The sequence below is a fragment of the Cibotium barometz genome, chromosome 7 (assembly GCF_041138505.1).
Source record: "Cibotium barometz isolate CiBa-2024 chromosome 7, ASM4113850v1, whole genome shotgun sequence".
Lineage (NCBI taxonomy): Eukaryota > Viridiplantae > Streptophyta > Polypodiopsida > Cyatheales > Cibotiaceae > Cibotium > Cibotium barometz.
In genome coordinates, this window is record NC_141052.1 from 38,486,849 (window position 1) to 38,502,320 (window position 15,472).

At 40.9% G+C, this 15,472-nt stretch overlaps 1 protein-coding gene across 4 annotated transcripts; it reads left to right on the forward strand.

Annotated features, from left to right (window-relative positions):
* Nucleotides 1-5,326: 5,326 nt before the first annotated feature.
* ACX4 (acyl-CoA oxidase 4) lies at nucleotides 5,327-13,634 on the forward strand. Of its 4 annotated transcripts, none has more exons than XM_086800571.1 (15): nucleotides 5,327-5,449; nucleotides 6,228-6,323; nucleotides 6,442-6,513; nucleotides 6,643-6,714; nucleotides 7,173-7,279; nucleotides 7,385-7,462; nucleotides 7,857-7,980; nucleotides 8,337-8,410; nucleotides 8,498-8,557; nucleotides 9,141-9,250; nucleotides 9,336-9,495; nucleotides 9,676-9,752; nucleotides 9,959-10,130; nucleotides 13,019-13,111; nucleotides 13,264-13,634. In XM_086800571.1, exons 2-15 carry the CDS (start codon nucleotides 6,248-6,250, stop codon nucleotides 13,390-13,392), a joined length of 1,404 nt encoding a protein of 467 aa, XP_086656697.1. In that variant the 5' UTR covers nucleotides 5,327-5,449; nucleotides 6,228-6,247; the 3' UTR covers nucleotides 13,393-13,634. The 4 variants fall into 4 exon arrangements, with proteins under 4 accessions (XP_086656697.1, XP_086656693.1, XP_086656696.1 ...); XM_086800567.1 differs by having other exon boundaries at nucleotides 5,328-5,449; nucleotides 6,610-6,714; XM_086800570.1 differs by having other exon boundaries at nucleotides 5,389-5,449; nucleotides 6,237-6,323; nucleotides 6,610-6,714.
* The last annotated feature ends 1,838 nt before the right edge of the window (nucleotides 13,635-15,472 follow it).

Here is a 15,472-nt window from a genome sequence, read left to right on the forward strand (position 1 = left end):
AGCTATGAGATATTACTAAAAAAATGAGATATTTTGGAATAATGATACATTTTTGACACCTTGGTAATAAGGAGGGGGAGAGACATCAAGGAGGCACCTAATTCACACATGTGGTGGAGTTTTTAATTTAATAAAATTGTGATATTTTTATCTCTCCTCTCTCCTGGATCAAACTAAATCAAAAGGCAACCAAACTGGTCCAAATCTTATCCAAATTCAGCCAAACTGAACCTGGAAAATTCTAGAACCCAGTTGGACTTGGTTAGAGGCCCCTCTCACCTATAAATAGATCCTTAGTCCTTTGTAAAAGAATCTGTGAACTATATCATGCCAGTATTACATTAAAATAATGATATTTTTTATTATCCTTTAAAAATCCTCTACATTTTGGAGAGATTGGAGCTTCTCTCTCTCTTCAACCTTCCTTGGAGCTTTCCTCTCAACACACTAACCAATTGATTGGTTGGGGACTTCTTCTAAGATAGGAAGCAAGCAAAACAAGAGGTAAAGTGTATTTTTATGATTTTTCTCTACTATTCTCAATGTTTTCACTTCTCAATCCCTCTCAAGCTTGAGAAGTTTCTAAATTAAGTGTTTATAATGCAAATCAAGCTTTTCTTAAGAGTTATAATAATGAATAATTAAGAAAGGTTTACATTTATGCTTAATTAGGATGCTCTTTATGTTTATCTCTCTCTCTCCCTAAAAGAATGGTCATTCCTATGACCAAGTCTCTATTCAAGTTATGCTTCTCATTGATAAATTCTCAATTCACAAATCAAACTCTAGGCTTGTGAAGCTAGAGGTTAAGAAAGTGGCTTTTAATACTTTTATGCTTCTAAAATTATGATAATCTTATGCTTTAAATCCATAAATTGGATTTAAGTTTAGAAGATAGTTATACTATCATAATTGTATTACTAAGTTTATTCTTTTCAAAAATATTCAAAATTATCAGTAATAGCTGCGGAGCTATGGCAAAATTTTTAAGAAATTGATACATAATTCATTCTTATGCATAATGTGAAAAGAGGACTTCCTACCATATTCTAGGATTGGTTGTCCTATGCTAAAAGAACGATTTTCATCACATTCAATGGAAAATCAATTTTTAAGGTTTATGCTTAATTAAATAATTAAGAAAAGAGAAAATTATGGTAATTTTATTTAAATGATAAAAGAGGAATTCCCATGACATTTGGAATTCAATCATTTAAATGGGAAAAGTGAATCTCTTAGCATATTGGAAATAATTGATATTTTATTTGAATTTAAAGAGAAATTTTAGATAAATTTATTTTATGCATGAGAAAATTTAAATGATAAAAGAGGAATTCCCATGACATTTGGAATCCAACCATTTAAATGGTAAAATTAGAATTCTTGGCATATTAGGATAATGGATATTTTTATTAAAGAAAAGAGAAATTTTAAATAAATTTATTTTATGATAAAAGAGGAATTCCCATGACATTTGGAATACAATTAATTAAATGCAAAAAGAGGAATTCCCATGATATTTGAGATCCAGGAAATTAAATGGAAAAAGAGGAATTTTTAGTATAATTCAATTTATGAATATTTATCAACAGTGGAATTTTGAGCATTATTAGGAAATATGGGTAGAATTGATTTTTGTAAATCCCATGAATTCTTTTATTCAAAAGAAGAATATTGAACATATTTCACTTGAGAAATTTGAGAAAGAATATGAAAATAGCCGTCTCGAGAAAAAGAACCTTTACCTAGGCCAAGCAATTGACAGAAATTTAGAAAAAGTCCCATCATCTTGTGTATGTGAAAGAATGTGATGTAAATCAATGTGGATATGAATGATGAGATGAGAATGAGATGTGAGGTTATGTGAAAGGATGAGATGTAAAGTAAAATAGATGTGGATGTGTATGTGAAAGAATGTGGATGTGAATGATGAGATGAGAATGAGATGTGAGGTTTTGTGAAAGGATGAGATGTAAAGTAATTGGATGTGGATGTGTATGTGAAAGAATGTGATGTAAATGAATGTGGATGTGAATGATGAGATGAGAATGAGATGTGAGGTTATGTGAAAGGATGAGATGTAAAGTAAATGGATGTGGATGTGTATGTGAAAGAACGTGGATGTGAATGATGAGATGAGAATGAGATGTGAGGTTATGTGAAAGAACGTGGATGTGAATGATGAGATGAGAATGAGATGTGAGGTTATGTGAAAGGATGTGATGTGATGTAAATCGATGTGGATGTGGATGTGATGTGATGTAAATGGATGTGGATGTGGATGTGATAAGATGTGATGTAATGTAAATGGATGTGGATGCGGATATGGATGCGGATGTGGAATGAGATGTGATGTGATGTAAAGGGGATGTGGATGTGATGTGATGTAAAGGGATGTGGGTGTGATGTAATGTAAAGGGATGTGAATGTGAATGTGATGAGATGTGAAGTGATAGGTGTGAATGTGAATGAATGGATGGATGTGAATAGTCATGCATGTGAATGACTGGATGGATGTGGATGAATGAGATAAGATGTGTATGAATGAGATATGATGTGGATAGATGTGGATGTGATGTAATGTGGATAGAATGTATGTGATGGGATAGTGATGAGAATGAATATGATGGATATGAATGGATGTGATGTGATGGATGTGATATAAATGAATGTGATGAATGTGAATGGATATGATGTGATGGATGTGATGTGAATCGGGATAGATGTGAATGGATGAGATGTGATGTCATGTGAATCGGGATAGATGTGAATGGATGAGATGTGATGTGATGTGAATCGGGATAGATGTGAATGAATGAGATGTGATGTGAATGAAATGGATGCGATGTGATGTGGATCGGGATAGATATGAATGGATGAGATGTGAATGAATGTAATGTGATGAGATGTGGACATGGGTAGATGCGAATGGATGAGATGTGATGAGGATAAATGTGGATAGATGTGATGAGATGGAATATGATGTGATTGGATAGATGTGATGAGATGTGATAAGGATAAATGTGGATAGATGTGATGAGATGGAATATGATGTGATTGGATGAGATGGAATATGATGTGACTGGATGTGACTGGATGAGAATCGATGAACGATGATGGGAATACATATAGTTGGACGTGGATTAAGAAATGTAGATTGATGTGAAACAATGTGGAAAGATGAGAGTTCGTTATAGAAACTGTATTTATGACCTGTTTTTAAATGACTGTTTTATGTCAAAAATGATGGGGAAGCATTTTGACCGTCTTGTGAATGAGGTCGTGGAGACCTAAGTGATATAGTTGCAATAGCTGACGGAGAGTCAATGGAGGACATCTCGCGTAGCAAGGTCGGTCTTGACCAGCCTCAGTTCGATTTAAATGGTGAGCTTCCGATACGGTGGATGAGGGACCAAGGAAGCGGCCTATAAGTGAAGCGCTAGGTGACCTGCGAAGGATCCTAGAGGGTGCTGACCATACAGTGCTCAGGCTCTGGGTCACCGAAGATACCCACGCGTGCGTCGAGGAAGAAAACGGAACAAGATGATAGAGTTGTTTTCTGAACTTGGACATGGATCTGGTTGATTGAGCTTGCTGGTCCTTAACGGATGAGTCCATGGCTCTTTTATATGGATTTGTTGGTTGATCTTGCTGATCTTCAACGGAGAGTCTATCTGGATTTTAATAAGTAAATATATTTCCGGGTACTATGAGCTAGGCCCCTGAGTGGACAGGTGGTGAGTGTTCTGGTTGCCAATGATGCCATAGGTACACCGATAAAGGAATGATTGGAATTTAGAATTCAACTGGATATTTTGGAGGATTATGATCAGTGATACTATGGTTTCATTAAAAGATTGCTTTAAAGACAACTGAATTTGTGAAAAAGGTAATTTCATATTGGGTGTGTAAGTGACGTGACTATCTTGAAGTTTGCGTGAAGCGCTGACTAGGTTGCCTGGGAACTCTTTTCCATGGTACCCGGGATAAAACATAACCAAATTCCTAAATGGATCCTAATGGTTGGCTAACCCATGGGACTGAGGCTGGACTGATGGATCCCTAAAATGAGACTCAATTCTGTTATGGTACGATAGACAAAGTAAATCCCGGACAGTCCTTGTTCTATGGAAAAGAATCAACGGCTGTGCCTCTCGATGAGGAAAAAAGCGTTGGTCTCTATGATCCAAGTGCAAGTCTTTTCTTTGATCTGACCATGTGACTTACGGGTTCGGTCGGATCAGTTCGGTTAGTTAAGGCTCTTGACTACGTCAAAATAAAAATATCCTGGGTAAATCACCTGTGCTTTCTGGGCAGGGGGAAGTTTTCGGTTTTGGAAGAACCGAGGGATTAGTCTCTTGTTCGGATATCCGTGGGCGAGGCCCCGAGTGAGAGGCTCTACCCTGTGTAAGAAGTGCTATTTCCGCTCTGCTAGCACCCCCGAATTCGTTGCGCGGAGGGGGCAGGGATCTTTCACCTTTCTTGACCCTATGGTCTTACACCATGTTGAAATCCCCCATCAGATTCCATTGAGGTGTTGGAATTCAGTCATCTCCATAGATCTGTCCTCTATTTGGTTGTGTGTTAACCATAGACGTTCACAATCGAGTATCTGATCTCCTAGGCTAGGGGGGATTAGCAATCACTAAAGGATCCAAGGTTCTATGAACAAACTTGCATTAAAATGTTTTGAGGTGCAGTTCGGCGGGACGTTGTGAGCCTGCCTTTACAGTGAGACTGCACTCGTGGTGGGACGGTGCCTCGATGTGAAAAAGGCACAACACAACACCAAAACAACAATAGAGTACTCGACATGTGTTGTCGAGAACCACGATAGGGAGCAACTCCCTCCCACTCGACATGCACTAGCTTGTCCCATTCGAGAACCATGACAGGGAGAAACTCCTCATATTAGCCTTGTGCATAACACCCTACCGGGCTTCGGGCATGATTGGGCATGCGAGTTGAGACAAAAGCACTTACCAGTCTGGCTGTGTGTGAAGTGGCAAGTACAAGCTTCGTTGATTGGTTGTTGGAAAGTCCATGCTCATGTCACGGACGCCTATGAAAGTCCCCTAACTATGTCCGAGGGTTCGAATTCACCCCTCCCCTCCAGCTCCAACTCCAACGATGTGTGGAATAAAGACTGTGTTGAGTAGAATTATGGCAATATTGCGGATAACCCTATTATCCACGTAAGGTGTTGGACCTTTGGGCAGTGGGCTCCCAAGGGGCGGGCGGACAAGTGTGAACGTTCAAACTAAGGGCTATATCTACGGCGTACGCCTGTAGACGTACATCACCTGTGACGACATTGTGCAAAAAAAAAAGTCCGACGTGGAAATAAGGATTAATATTCTCCTTTATATTGCAATTTGTGGGCGTTCCATCATTAGTCTCAGGATTAGAAGCTAATTTTCTCCTGCTCCATCGATCTTTTCATTTGCAGGTATTTTTTTTTCTCTCTCTCAATTAGCATCGTTGTGACTCTGTGCTTTTTACTGCTCTTTTGTTGGATTTTTTTCGAATTAGAATCATGCAGTTCTTGAATTTTTATTCAGATCCTGAGAGTTTTCATGTTAATCTGGTACTTGAAATTAGTCTCCTTACTTATTTAGTTGCCCTAAAAAATCAATTAGCTGTCGGCAATTCTCTCTGTGTGTACACGTGTGGGTTGGTGGGTGCAGGTTAAATGGGCGATTCTCATTTTTTTAATTTTAGACTGATGAGCTTGTACAAGCAATTGATCGCTGCTTTTTCCAAAGAAATTTTCTGATTTTTTAAAGAAGTTTCAGGGGAATTGAAAGATTTTTTTTCATTCTTTCTCATGGAAAGAACTAGGATTTTAATAAGCTAATTCACTCTAGAATCAAAATATTCCACTTTTTTACCTTCAAAATGAGCCTAGAGATGTTTATTATTTACATAAAAAAGAAGTCTTACAAAGTCTCAAATGGTATTATTTTTGGGTATGCATTTTTCAATTATTACCATTTCACATAAAGTAAAATTTTGACCAAATCTTAAATATCTCTTTCAGTTGTAAAGATTGTGTGTGTGTGTGTGTGTGTGTGTGTGTGTGTGTGTGTGCGCGCGCGTGTACAGATTGTCTCAGAGCCTCTCACTTCAAGAGTTCTCGAATATAAGATAAAACAGTGGTTTCACAAAAAAAAAAATGTGTGTACAGATTGTGTCATGCTATCAATAAACTCATTTTTCTGTACCAGTAAGCGTAGCTGACAAAGGAATGGCTGAGAAGAGGAGCTGGCAAAGACTTGCCACTATTGGACAACACTTGAAGCCTCTTGTGTCGGAGAACCCACGTATGTATGATGTCGACTTGCGGTTACATGGCTATACATGCTGCTAGTGTCCCATCTCTTCCTGTGCTATTGTAGCAAACATTTCAGCTCACCTTTGCTATTTTTTTCCCTCTTCAAGGAGGACGTATATTGGAGTCATCAGCGTGGGATAGTACATCTGTTCTCTTGAGTACTACTTCGGCTGCCTCGGGTACGTGCTTACGACTAGTGGGAAAGGACTTGTATAAGCTCTTTTAGAGTTTGCAGGTCAAATTTGTACTTACATTGTGTTTCATCTTGGTTTTAGGATTGGATACTGAACATGCCGAAGTTGCTCCAGGAATATTACCAGGTCTGGATATCTCTCAAGCATTCCCTCAAGCGACGCCTGCATCGATGTTTCCACCATGTGGTAAGTATTATATATCAAACCTCTAATGAGTTAAAAGCCTAGAGAAAAAGAGGAGGGTGGGGCTTCCTCTGCTTTTGGAAGAGGGCAGGGTGGGGGGAATTCAAATTAATGTCGTACATGCCCTCAAACAAGAAAGGTTGGGAGATTCAGATTCTAAGAAAAGCCACCTGCCATAGGTGCTCCCATAGGTTGTGAAGGGTATGGATGAGGTGTGTCCAGATGGAACAGATGGATTCTGCAGGATGAGTTGCCCTCCCCTCAATGGTCTTGTGCCAGTGGGTCTACAAGATCTGCTGTGCCACCGTGCTACTGATCATCTCCCAGTGGAACTCAAGAGGCATGGATGTTATAGCCTACTGTCACGGGCACCTGACTGGCCCACCCCGACAGTCAAGCCCTTCTCTTTTGTAATGTTCTAGATGTTTCATGCATTGATTTTCTGTTGTGTTTTGTTCCAGTCTCCGATTATTATCAATTGGATGATCTCTTGACATCTGAGGAGAAGGCTGTTCGAGCACAGGTGAGGGAAGTCGCAGAACGAGACATTGCACCCATCATAGCCAAGGTAAGTTAAAAATGTTGATTTTAGGAGTCATGAAACTGTTTACTTATCTATTCAAGTGCTCACGCCATCTCACATGATACCAATTGTTTGTTCGCATTATTGCAGTATTGGGAACGGGCTGAATTTCCATTTGAAATTGTGCCTAAGTTGGCAAAATTGAAGCTTGCTGGAGGAACCATTAAGGTTTGTTATCTGTTGTGTTTGCATCTTCTACTCTAAAATTATGCTTGTTGGAATTCAAAGCTTTTTTGCAAAGTCAAATGTATGCATGCTTACATACACACAGACACACCTCGACACACACCTGCGCGCGCGCGCACACTCATTCGCACATATATATACATGTGTACTTACATTCTTCACACATGTATACACACTCATTCGCACTCATATATATATATATATATATATATATATATATATATATATATATATATATATATATATATATATATATATATATATATATATATATATACACACACACACACACACACACACACACTCATTCGCACATATATATACATGTGTACTTACATTCTTCAGCATGATCTGAATTTCTGTATTTTAAGTGCAGGGTTATGGTTGTCCAGGACTATCTGTTGTCGGGAGTGCAATAGCCATGGCTGAAATTGCGCGGGTTGATGCAAGCTGCTCGACATTCATCATGGTGCACACATGCCTAGCTATGCTCACAATTGGTATGCATTTCTAATCTACAAAAAATTTTACTTGTTTTATGGCCTTGGGCCTTTTCAACATCTCCTCCTGCCAATTGGGTTGGTGGGGGAGATTATTTGCCCACAGGGGAAGGGGGGGGTGGGGGGATTGGTGAATGGGCAAATGAGATCTCCCCTTTTCATGGGAGGGGGTTTTCAAGCGAATTTCTCAAAAAAAGTACAGGGAAAGGGGTCTGCTAGTTACTTTCTCAAAAAAGTACCAAAATAGGGTAAGGTTCATGGGTAACCTTTGAGAGCACTTACTATACAGGGTCTTTTGAATAGTGAACTGCTGGAGCAATTGCTTAAATTGCTTGGATTTTTTCCCCTCTTTACAGCGATGTGTGGGAGTGAAGAGCAGAAACAAAGATATTTACCCTCTCTTGCATGTCTTGATACGATTGCTTGCTGGGTAAGCAAGTTGCAGAACCTCCTGTCTTTGTGTTTATAAGTTTTGACGTGTTTGTGTAACTGCATTGCTTTTATATCTCTTGTGCAGGCCCTCACAGAACCCGATTATGGTAGTGATGCAAGCTCTTTGAGTACAACAGCAACAAAGGTATTACTCTCTTGTCATGTAAAGCTAGTATCAGGCCAAGATTTGAGTGCTTGAAAGAATCTGAGCATGATCTGAGACAATAGCATTTGGGATAGTTTGTGCCTGCATTGATACACAAGAACCAAGGGTTGGAGCCCGATTAACCAACCATAATCATGCATAAACATATGAGCAAAGGGGTTGCTGGCAAGCTCACCACCCAGCACGGAGCTAGAGGCTAGTCCAACAATTTCTGTGCACAGGCCCAAACCCAAGTGTCCTATATCATTGGAGCCCACCATCCAAGCAGTTCCCAAACCCTGGTCATTGGAGCCCACCATCTAAGTGTCTTGCCAGAGCTTGGTTGTGGCTTGGATCTCTTGGGAATCCTCCCAACTGGAGATATCAAGTTATGAGCAATCCTACTCACTCATATGGGCTTGGAGTCCATTATACAGCAATTATAAGTCACTTTACACTGAGTCTAACCTCATAACAGAAGCCAGCCTAGTTATGTCCTAAACCGGCTCTGGTATATTGGCCTAAAATAAAACTTTGTTTCATCTCTAGGTTGACTGTGACCCTTTACGTTTGTTAAAACCAGGTGCAAGGAGGGTGGCTTCTTAACGGACAGAAGAGGTGGATTGGGAATAGCACTTTCGCCGATGTGTGCGTCATTTTTGCTCGTAACACACAGACCAACCAAATCAATGGGTCAGTATGTGAACACTTTTTTTTTGGGCATCTTTTTGATTGAAGGCATACCTTATACGTGTGGCTGGAATTGGGGTGTGTGTAGATTTATTGTTAAAAAGGGGGCAGCTGGATATTCTGCAACAAAAATCGAGAACAAAATAGGGCTGCGAATTGTACAAAACGGAGACATTGTATTAAAAGGAGTGTTTGTTCCTGATGAGGATCGGTTGGTTGGAATAAACTCTTTTCAAGATACATCCAAGGTTTGTAATTCCATCTGTAAGGGGTATTTTAAATGCCATTTGAAAGCAAGTAGACCCCCTCTCCCTCCCCCCTTTTTTTCCTTCTCCTCCTCTTCTTACTTCCTCTCTCAGCTTTGACTCAACCTAGCATGTACGAATCTGATGTCAACCAGTTGAAGGTAAGAAATTATTTGTGTGTAGGTGCTTGCAGTTTCAAGGATTGTAGTTGCATGGCAGCCAATTGGCATAAGCATGGGGGTTTACGACATGTGTCAAAGGTGATGGTTTTTCAGTTATTATCGTGAAAGTAAATTTAGGATTTGTTACATGCAGTGTGTGGAGAGTCGGATCCCTGATGGGGGTGTCTACCAGGGGCAGGGGTTCTATAATAAGCCTAGGCATTTTATGGTTTAATGTATCTTAGCTTACACTTTATCATGAGCAAGATTAGTTTTTTGATTGTTCTAACTTGCAAGTGGTTCAGATATTTGCATGAGAGGAAGCAGTTTGGAGTCCCTTTGGCATCATATCAAATAAACCAAGAAAAGCTTGTGCGCATGTTGGGTAATATACAAGCCATGGCTCTTATGGGATGGAGGCTTTGCAAGCTGTATGAAGCTGGCAAAATGACACCCGGGCAAGCAAGCCTTGCAAAGGTTGGTTTATAGAGCTTGCTTGCTTGTGCATGCATGTGCGTGCGCGTGTGTGTGTGTGTGAGAGAGAGAGAGAGAGAGAGAGAGAGAGAGAGAGATGAGCGTCTACAAAAGACCGCAAGGTCTATGAGACCATGAGTGATACTATGCTACCATGGGTATACTAAGCCATGGAAAAAGTAACTGAGAAAATGAAAAACAACTATCACTGGTGTATATACATGTGATACTAGCATAGACCGTGTGTATGAGGTAAACTACCATGATCAACTAATAGTAATTCCCACCTCAGCCAATACCGATCTGATGGCCAAGGGAATATCAGGCCTCTGTGAGATGGAAGCCTGCCTCTTGGTATGCTGTGTCAGTACTACATCCTATGACGTCTGAGCTCCTGCAAGTACATGGCCAGGCATCTCTGATCATCATACTGCATCACCCATGCGAGTGGACCAAACCCCTCTCAGAAGAGGCAATGGGATCTCCCCCGTATCTCGTAGTAGGCCAGGCAGTGAAGCATGTAGTGCGCCTCATCTTCCACCTGTCATGTGGTGCATACTCTGCATCTCTCAGAGAGAGAGAGAGAGAGAGATTGTATTAATGTCTACAAAGGACCTGAAGGGTGTACGAGACCAAAAGACATTACATATGATCATGAGTAAACTGGATGTCAAGACAGAGAAGGCCTACATACTACGAGGCTTGGTGTATACAATAGAGTATGGAGAAAAACCTGGCCACACTCATCATGTGTCATCCTTTTATGGACGGAAGATAGGGCTGCATTATCCACTACCTGTAGTGGTGCCTCTCTGTAGCGTCGAAGAATGTTCCAAAATCTGCAGCTGTCGGGAGGAGGGTCTGGATCTCTAAGAACAGGGGATCTGGCTCAAGACTGCCCTCTCTGTGATGACTCCCTGTATGCGTGGGGCCAGAGGATCAGGAGGTTTAGTATCTTGTCTGTGATCTGTCAACTCTGTCTGGTTTGGTGGAGTCAAGGAAATCTGTGATGGAGGTTTGTGTAGGGTCATGCAGCTCTCTCCTCTCTATGTGTGAACGCTTCAGAGCCTCTTGTTGTCGGCACAACTAGAGCAAGTACGTATCCAAGCAATTTCTGATCTCTGTAGACTCTTAGTGCGCACTTGTGAGAGGGGACCGAACCCATCCCTGAAGAGGCAGCTAAATCTCCCTCTTATCTCATAATATACTGGGCATCTAAACGTGTAGCGCTCTTGAGGCTCTATCTCCCCAGTCGAGCTTCCTCTGGAGTATCCTTAGCTCATCCAATCTCAATCTGGAGTCGGTGAGAAGACACCCGTTGCTTACCAATAGCAATCGGCATGGTGTGAGCTATGGAGATTTTCTCAATGAAACCATTTTCTGTAATGTGCAGAGTGCTTTCTATAGAACCTGAGCTTCGTGGGAATCTCCGATGGTATCAACCATGTCTGGCTTATGTGAAGCCATGTCAGATGCAAACGGATGATGCAATTGATCTGCCTCGAGAGATCTAATAAGGGGGGTCTTGGCTGTACTCAAGGGTGGCATCTGAAACCCGTGTGCCTCAAACCATCGGACCACCTGGGACTACCAAGATCTGCTCTGTCCCTCTCGTGCAAGCTGCATGAAGAATTGAAATGCCAATCTCAGAAGCCAGTCTCTGATTATCTGAAAAAGGGCATCAAGAACCAGGGGTGCTGCTCCAAAGTGTGTTAGGATGAACATTAATTTAACCAAAGTAGGGATCACGTTGTGATGGGAAAATTTAAGAAGTTTGTTGCACTTGTCACAATGACTCGGGGGTACTCTCTAAACCCGGCCCCCGGAACAAAGCCCTGTGCATTATAGTTGGTCTAACCAATGTGTCAAAAGAGCCAGCTCTTCGTTCTCGGTTCCTGGAAGTGGTCTTGAAAGCACTCTGTCCAAGCGAGCTTGTGTGTGCCGTATGTGTGATTCCACTGCACTCTTCTTCTATATCTGGGAAACCCCAGCACATGGCGCAAGTGTTCTACAGAGGTGGTTCTATGGCATTGGAGGGTGAGATGAGGGTTCAGATTTCGAGGCCTAGGGTTGTCTAGTAGATCTTTGTAGATTTGGTGCTCCCTCTCTCCGATGACACTGCAATGGCAATCCTTATGGCATGAGACATGTACCAGTGGAGGTAACTAGCTTGCTCAATGAAACCATCCTTGGTGACTCACAAAAAATGCTCTTTATAGAAGTGGAGTTTTGTGCAGAACATTGGCGGGATGGCCATTTCTAAACCAATATTTATTGTGAGGTCCCTCTCACCACAAAAGGCCTTTGTAATCATGTAAATGTCTTTGTAATCATGTAAATGTCTTTGTAACCATGTGACTGAATGAATGGGGGGGAGAGAGAGGTTTACGAAAGACCCAAGGGTCTGACTAAAAATGAGTACATCTGATCCATGAATAACTGGATGTCAGGAACATGAAAAAGGAAACATCTACCAAAGGAAAATGGGGCAGTGTACTTTTGTGGACCTGTGTATACAATGAAGAGAGTCAAAGCTCATTAGATGCACAGTGCAGCAATGTCCACCTCATGTGGCAGTACATCTCTATGGTGTCCGAGGGGGTCCTGATCTGCAGCTGGTGGGTGGAGTCTCTAGATCTCTGGGGACAGGGATGTTTGGCTCTCTAGAGACTGTTAGGTGCGTGGCGCTAGAGAATCGCAGGCTCGGCTGTGACGTATATGCTCTCTCTTGTCTGGGTGAGTTGTGGCAATCGCCATGGTAGTGTGGTGTGGCCCAAAAAAAACTGTAATGGAGGTGTGTGTCTGTGTATGTGTGTGTGTGTGTGTGTGTGTGAGAGAGAGAGAGAGAGAGAGAGAGAGAGAGAGGTTTATACTGTGAATTTTCTCGATAGGCTTGGAACACTTTGCGTGCAAGGGAGACGGTGGCTTTGGGGCGAGAACTATTAGGTGGAAATGGTATCGTGGCCGATTTTCTGGTGGCAAAGGTCAGTTTTCAACACAAATATTCAGCATTCAATGTGTACTTTTCTTGACTGATCATGTTGTTTTCACAAAAACATGGTTTATAATGTAATTGAAATATCTGAAAAATTGACTATTCATCTAAAAACGCTGGTTTTTGGTTGTGTTAACACAGGCATTTTGTGATCTGGAACCAATCTATACTTATGAGGGCACTTACGAAGTGAACTGTTTGGTTACGGGGAGGGAGGTAACCGGCATTGCAAGCTTCAAAGCTCCCCTTAAAGGAAAGGGATCAAAGTAAATATAACTATGTGAATCCTACTGTTGTGATGAAGCTGGAAATGTCATGACCAAACGGCACATAATGGCCCTTGCACTTCTTTCAAAGTGATATTATCATGTAACACTTCTTTGTAAAAGGCTTGTATCTCAAATCTAATCAGAGTATCATTCTATAAGTTTCATGTTGCCTTCGTGTATATTGTAATGATTTTGATTGTTTAATTTGCTATATATACATGGGTAGCCAAATCATTATATTCATCTATTTTCCTCCGTGTTGGACTTCACAGAGCGTTTAGCCACATCTTGTACTTGAATTTCAGTTGTATTACTTCTTGTACATAAGATAGAGCAGTAGTTTAGGACTCGTGTGTTATATGTGTGATTCCATTGTACTCTTTTTGTCTCTAGAAAACCCTAGCACATAGGCGCAAGTGTTCTACATGTCACGCGATGGGACTAGTTAGTCTGTTTATGGAGTGTCCCAAGAAAGCACATTTGGATGCTGTCGGGAGGATCATGAGATATTCCAAAGACCGTTGTCGTCAGTCGTTTACAAGTTGTGTGATAACCGATTTGGTGATATGTTGTGGTTTATAAGTTGTGTGACAACCACTTTGGTATGCTAGAGTTATGGCATAGTTAGTGCCAGCTCATGTAATCGTTGATACCATGGATCGATCATTTTATATGTTATAGTACGAGAGTACTTTCCCTTATAGTATGTACTCCTATCTTTATGTTACGGTTGTAGAGAAGAGAGGAGAATAGAGGAAAATTTAGCCATCCATCTTTCTTGTGTGCTTGTCTACTCTTGTGTGTATATACACGCGCTTGCAAAGAGCTCAAGCTCGCACTCTCCCTTGCATTCTTCTCATGGTATCAGAGCGATGGTTTGCGTGAAGAGTTCAAGAGGCAAGCAAAGGAAGTGATATACGAGTAAGGGAAACTTTCTCTTACTTTGATTTGGAAGCAAATCTTTGTAGATAGCTGTTGGGTAAGAGCAATAGGTACACAACATCACGGTGCACTGTCACATCTTGAGTTTCTCTCTGCGGTGAAGTAAAGAGGCATTATATTGTGTGGGTAAGATTTGTAGGACTTTAGTGATTTCAAAATTTGGATTCGGGCTATTTCATGTCTCGTTTTGGTTTCGTAATTTTTTCAAAGACATTGTGAAAGTGTCGATTTTGACTATGTAGGCCTAATTTTTGGTTCAACGCAAAGTTGCAACATAAATTTGGCTGTAGGAGAGTTGGTGTAGAGAATCTAAGATTCGTAGGTGGTTGGTGGATGTATGTTTATGTGATATATACAGTTGCAGTATAATAGGTTTACAGTCACTTCCTCATGGAAAAATGATATTGGGAGTTTATTTTAGGCTTCCGGAAGAAAATGTCACTCCACAACAGGCAGGTCTTTAAGTCGTGGCATAAGAGAGCCAAAAAAAAGATACATTAGTTGCTTGTTAGTTTGTCGGATCCTATGATTGGTCATATATATGATACAACAACACCTAAGGATGCATGGGGGGATACCTTGGTTAAGTTGTATAGCACAAGTACCAAAGCAAGGAAGATGCAGTTAAAGTAAGTGCTGCATAATGTATAGAGGAATAAGATGAATATCAGTGATTACTCATTGAAATTGAAAGGGCTTGCAGATGTCTTCGGCTCTATTGGAACTCATGTTGATGATGACGACTTGATGTCGGTTACATTGAATGGACTTGGCAAAGAGTATGATGAGTTTCGGACATCTATCTGAACTAGAGAAAATTTTCCAAACTTTGAGGGAATGTGGGGAGTAAATCCTCTCTCGAAAATATGCAGAAGCATGCTTTCTATATGGACACAAGCATCATCTATAGGCCGAGGTGAATGCCATTTTAGAAATAGATCAATCATGGGCAACAACAACAAGAATCTAATGTACAAATATGAGGAAAAGGTCATTCTAGAGGCAGAGGGGGAGCTAGAGAGGCCGAGGTGGATAGCAAAGAAATCAGAGTGGAAATAGCATGGAGTGCTATTATTGTGGCAAGCCAAGTGTTAGAGAGAGAGAGTTTTAGGGGTTAGAAAGGGGAGAGAGAGAGAGAG

What these genes read in the sequence shown, in the direction of transcription:
- ACX4 (XM_086800567.1), top strand. Translation starts at nt 6,248, where the DNA reads ATGGCTGAGAAGAGGAGCTGGCAAAGACTTGCCACTATTGGACAACAC. An exon ending in ATCGATGTTTCCACCATGTG is followed by an intron (nt 6,715 to 7,172) that starts GTAAGTATTATA and finishes GTTTTGTTCCAG; the next exon opens with TCTCCGATTATTATCAATTG. An exon ending in TTGCACCCATCATAGCCAAG is followed by an intron (nt 7,280 to 7,384) that starts GTAAGTTAAAAA and finishes GCATTATTGCAG; the next exon opens with TATTGGGAACGGGCTGAATT.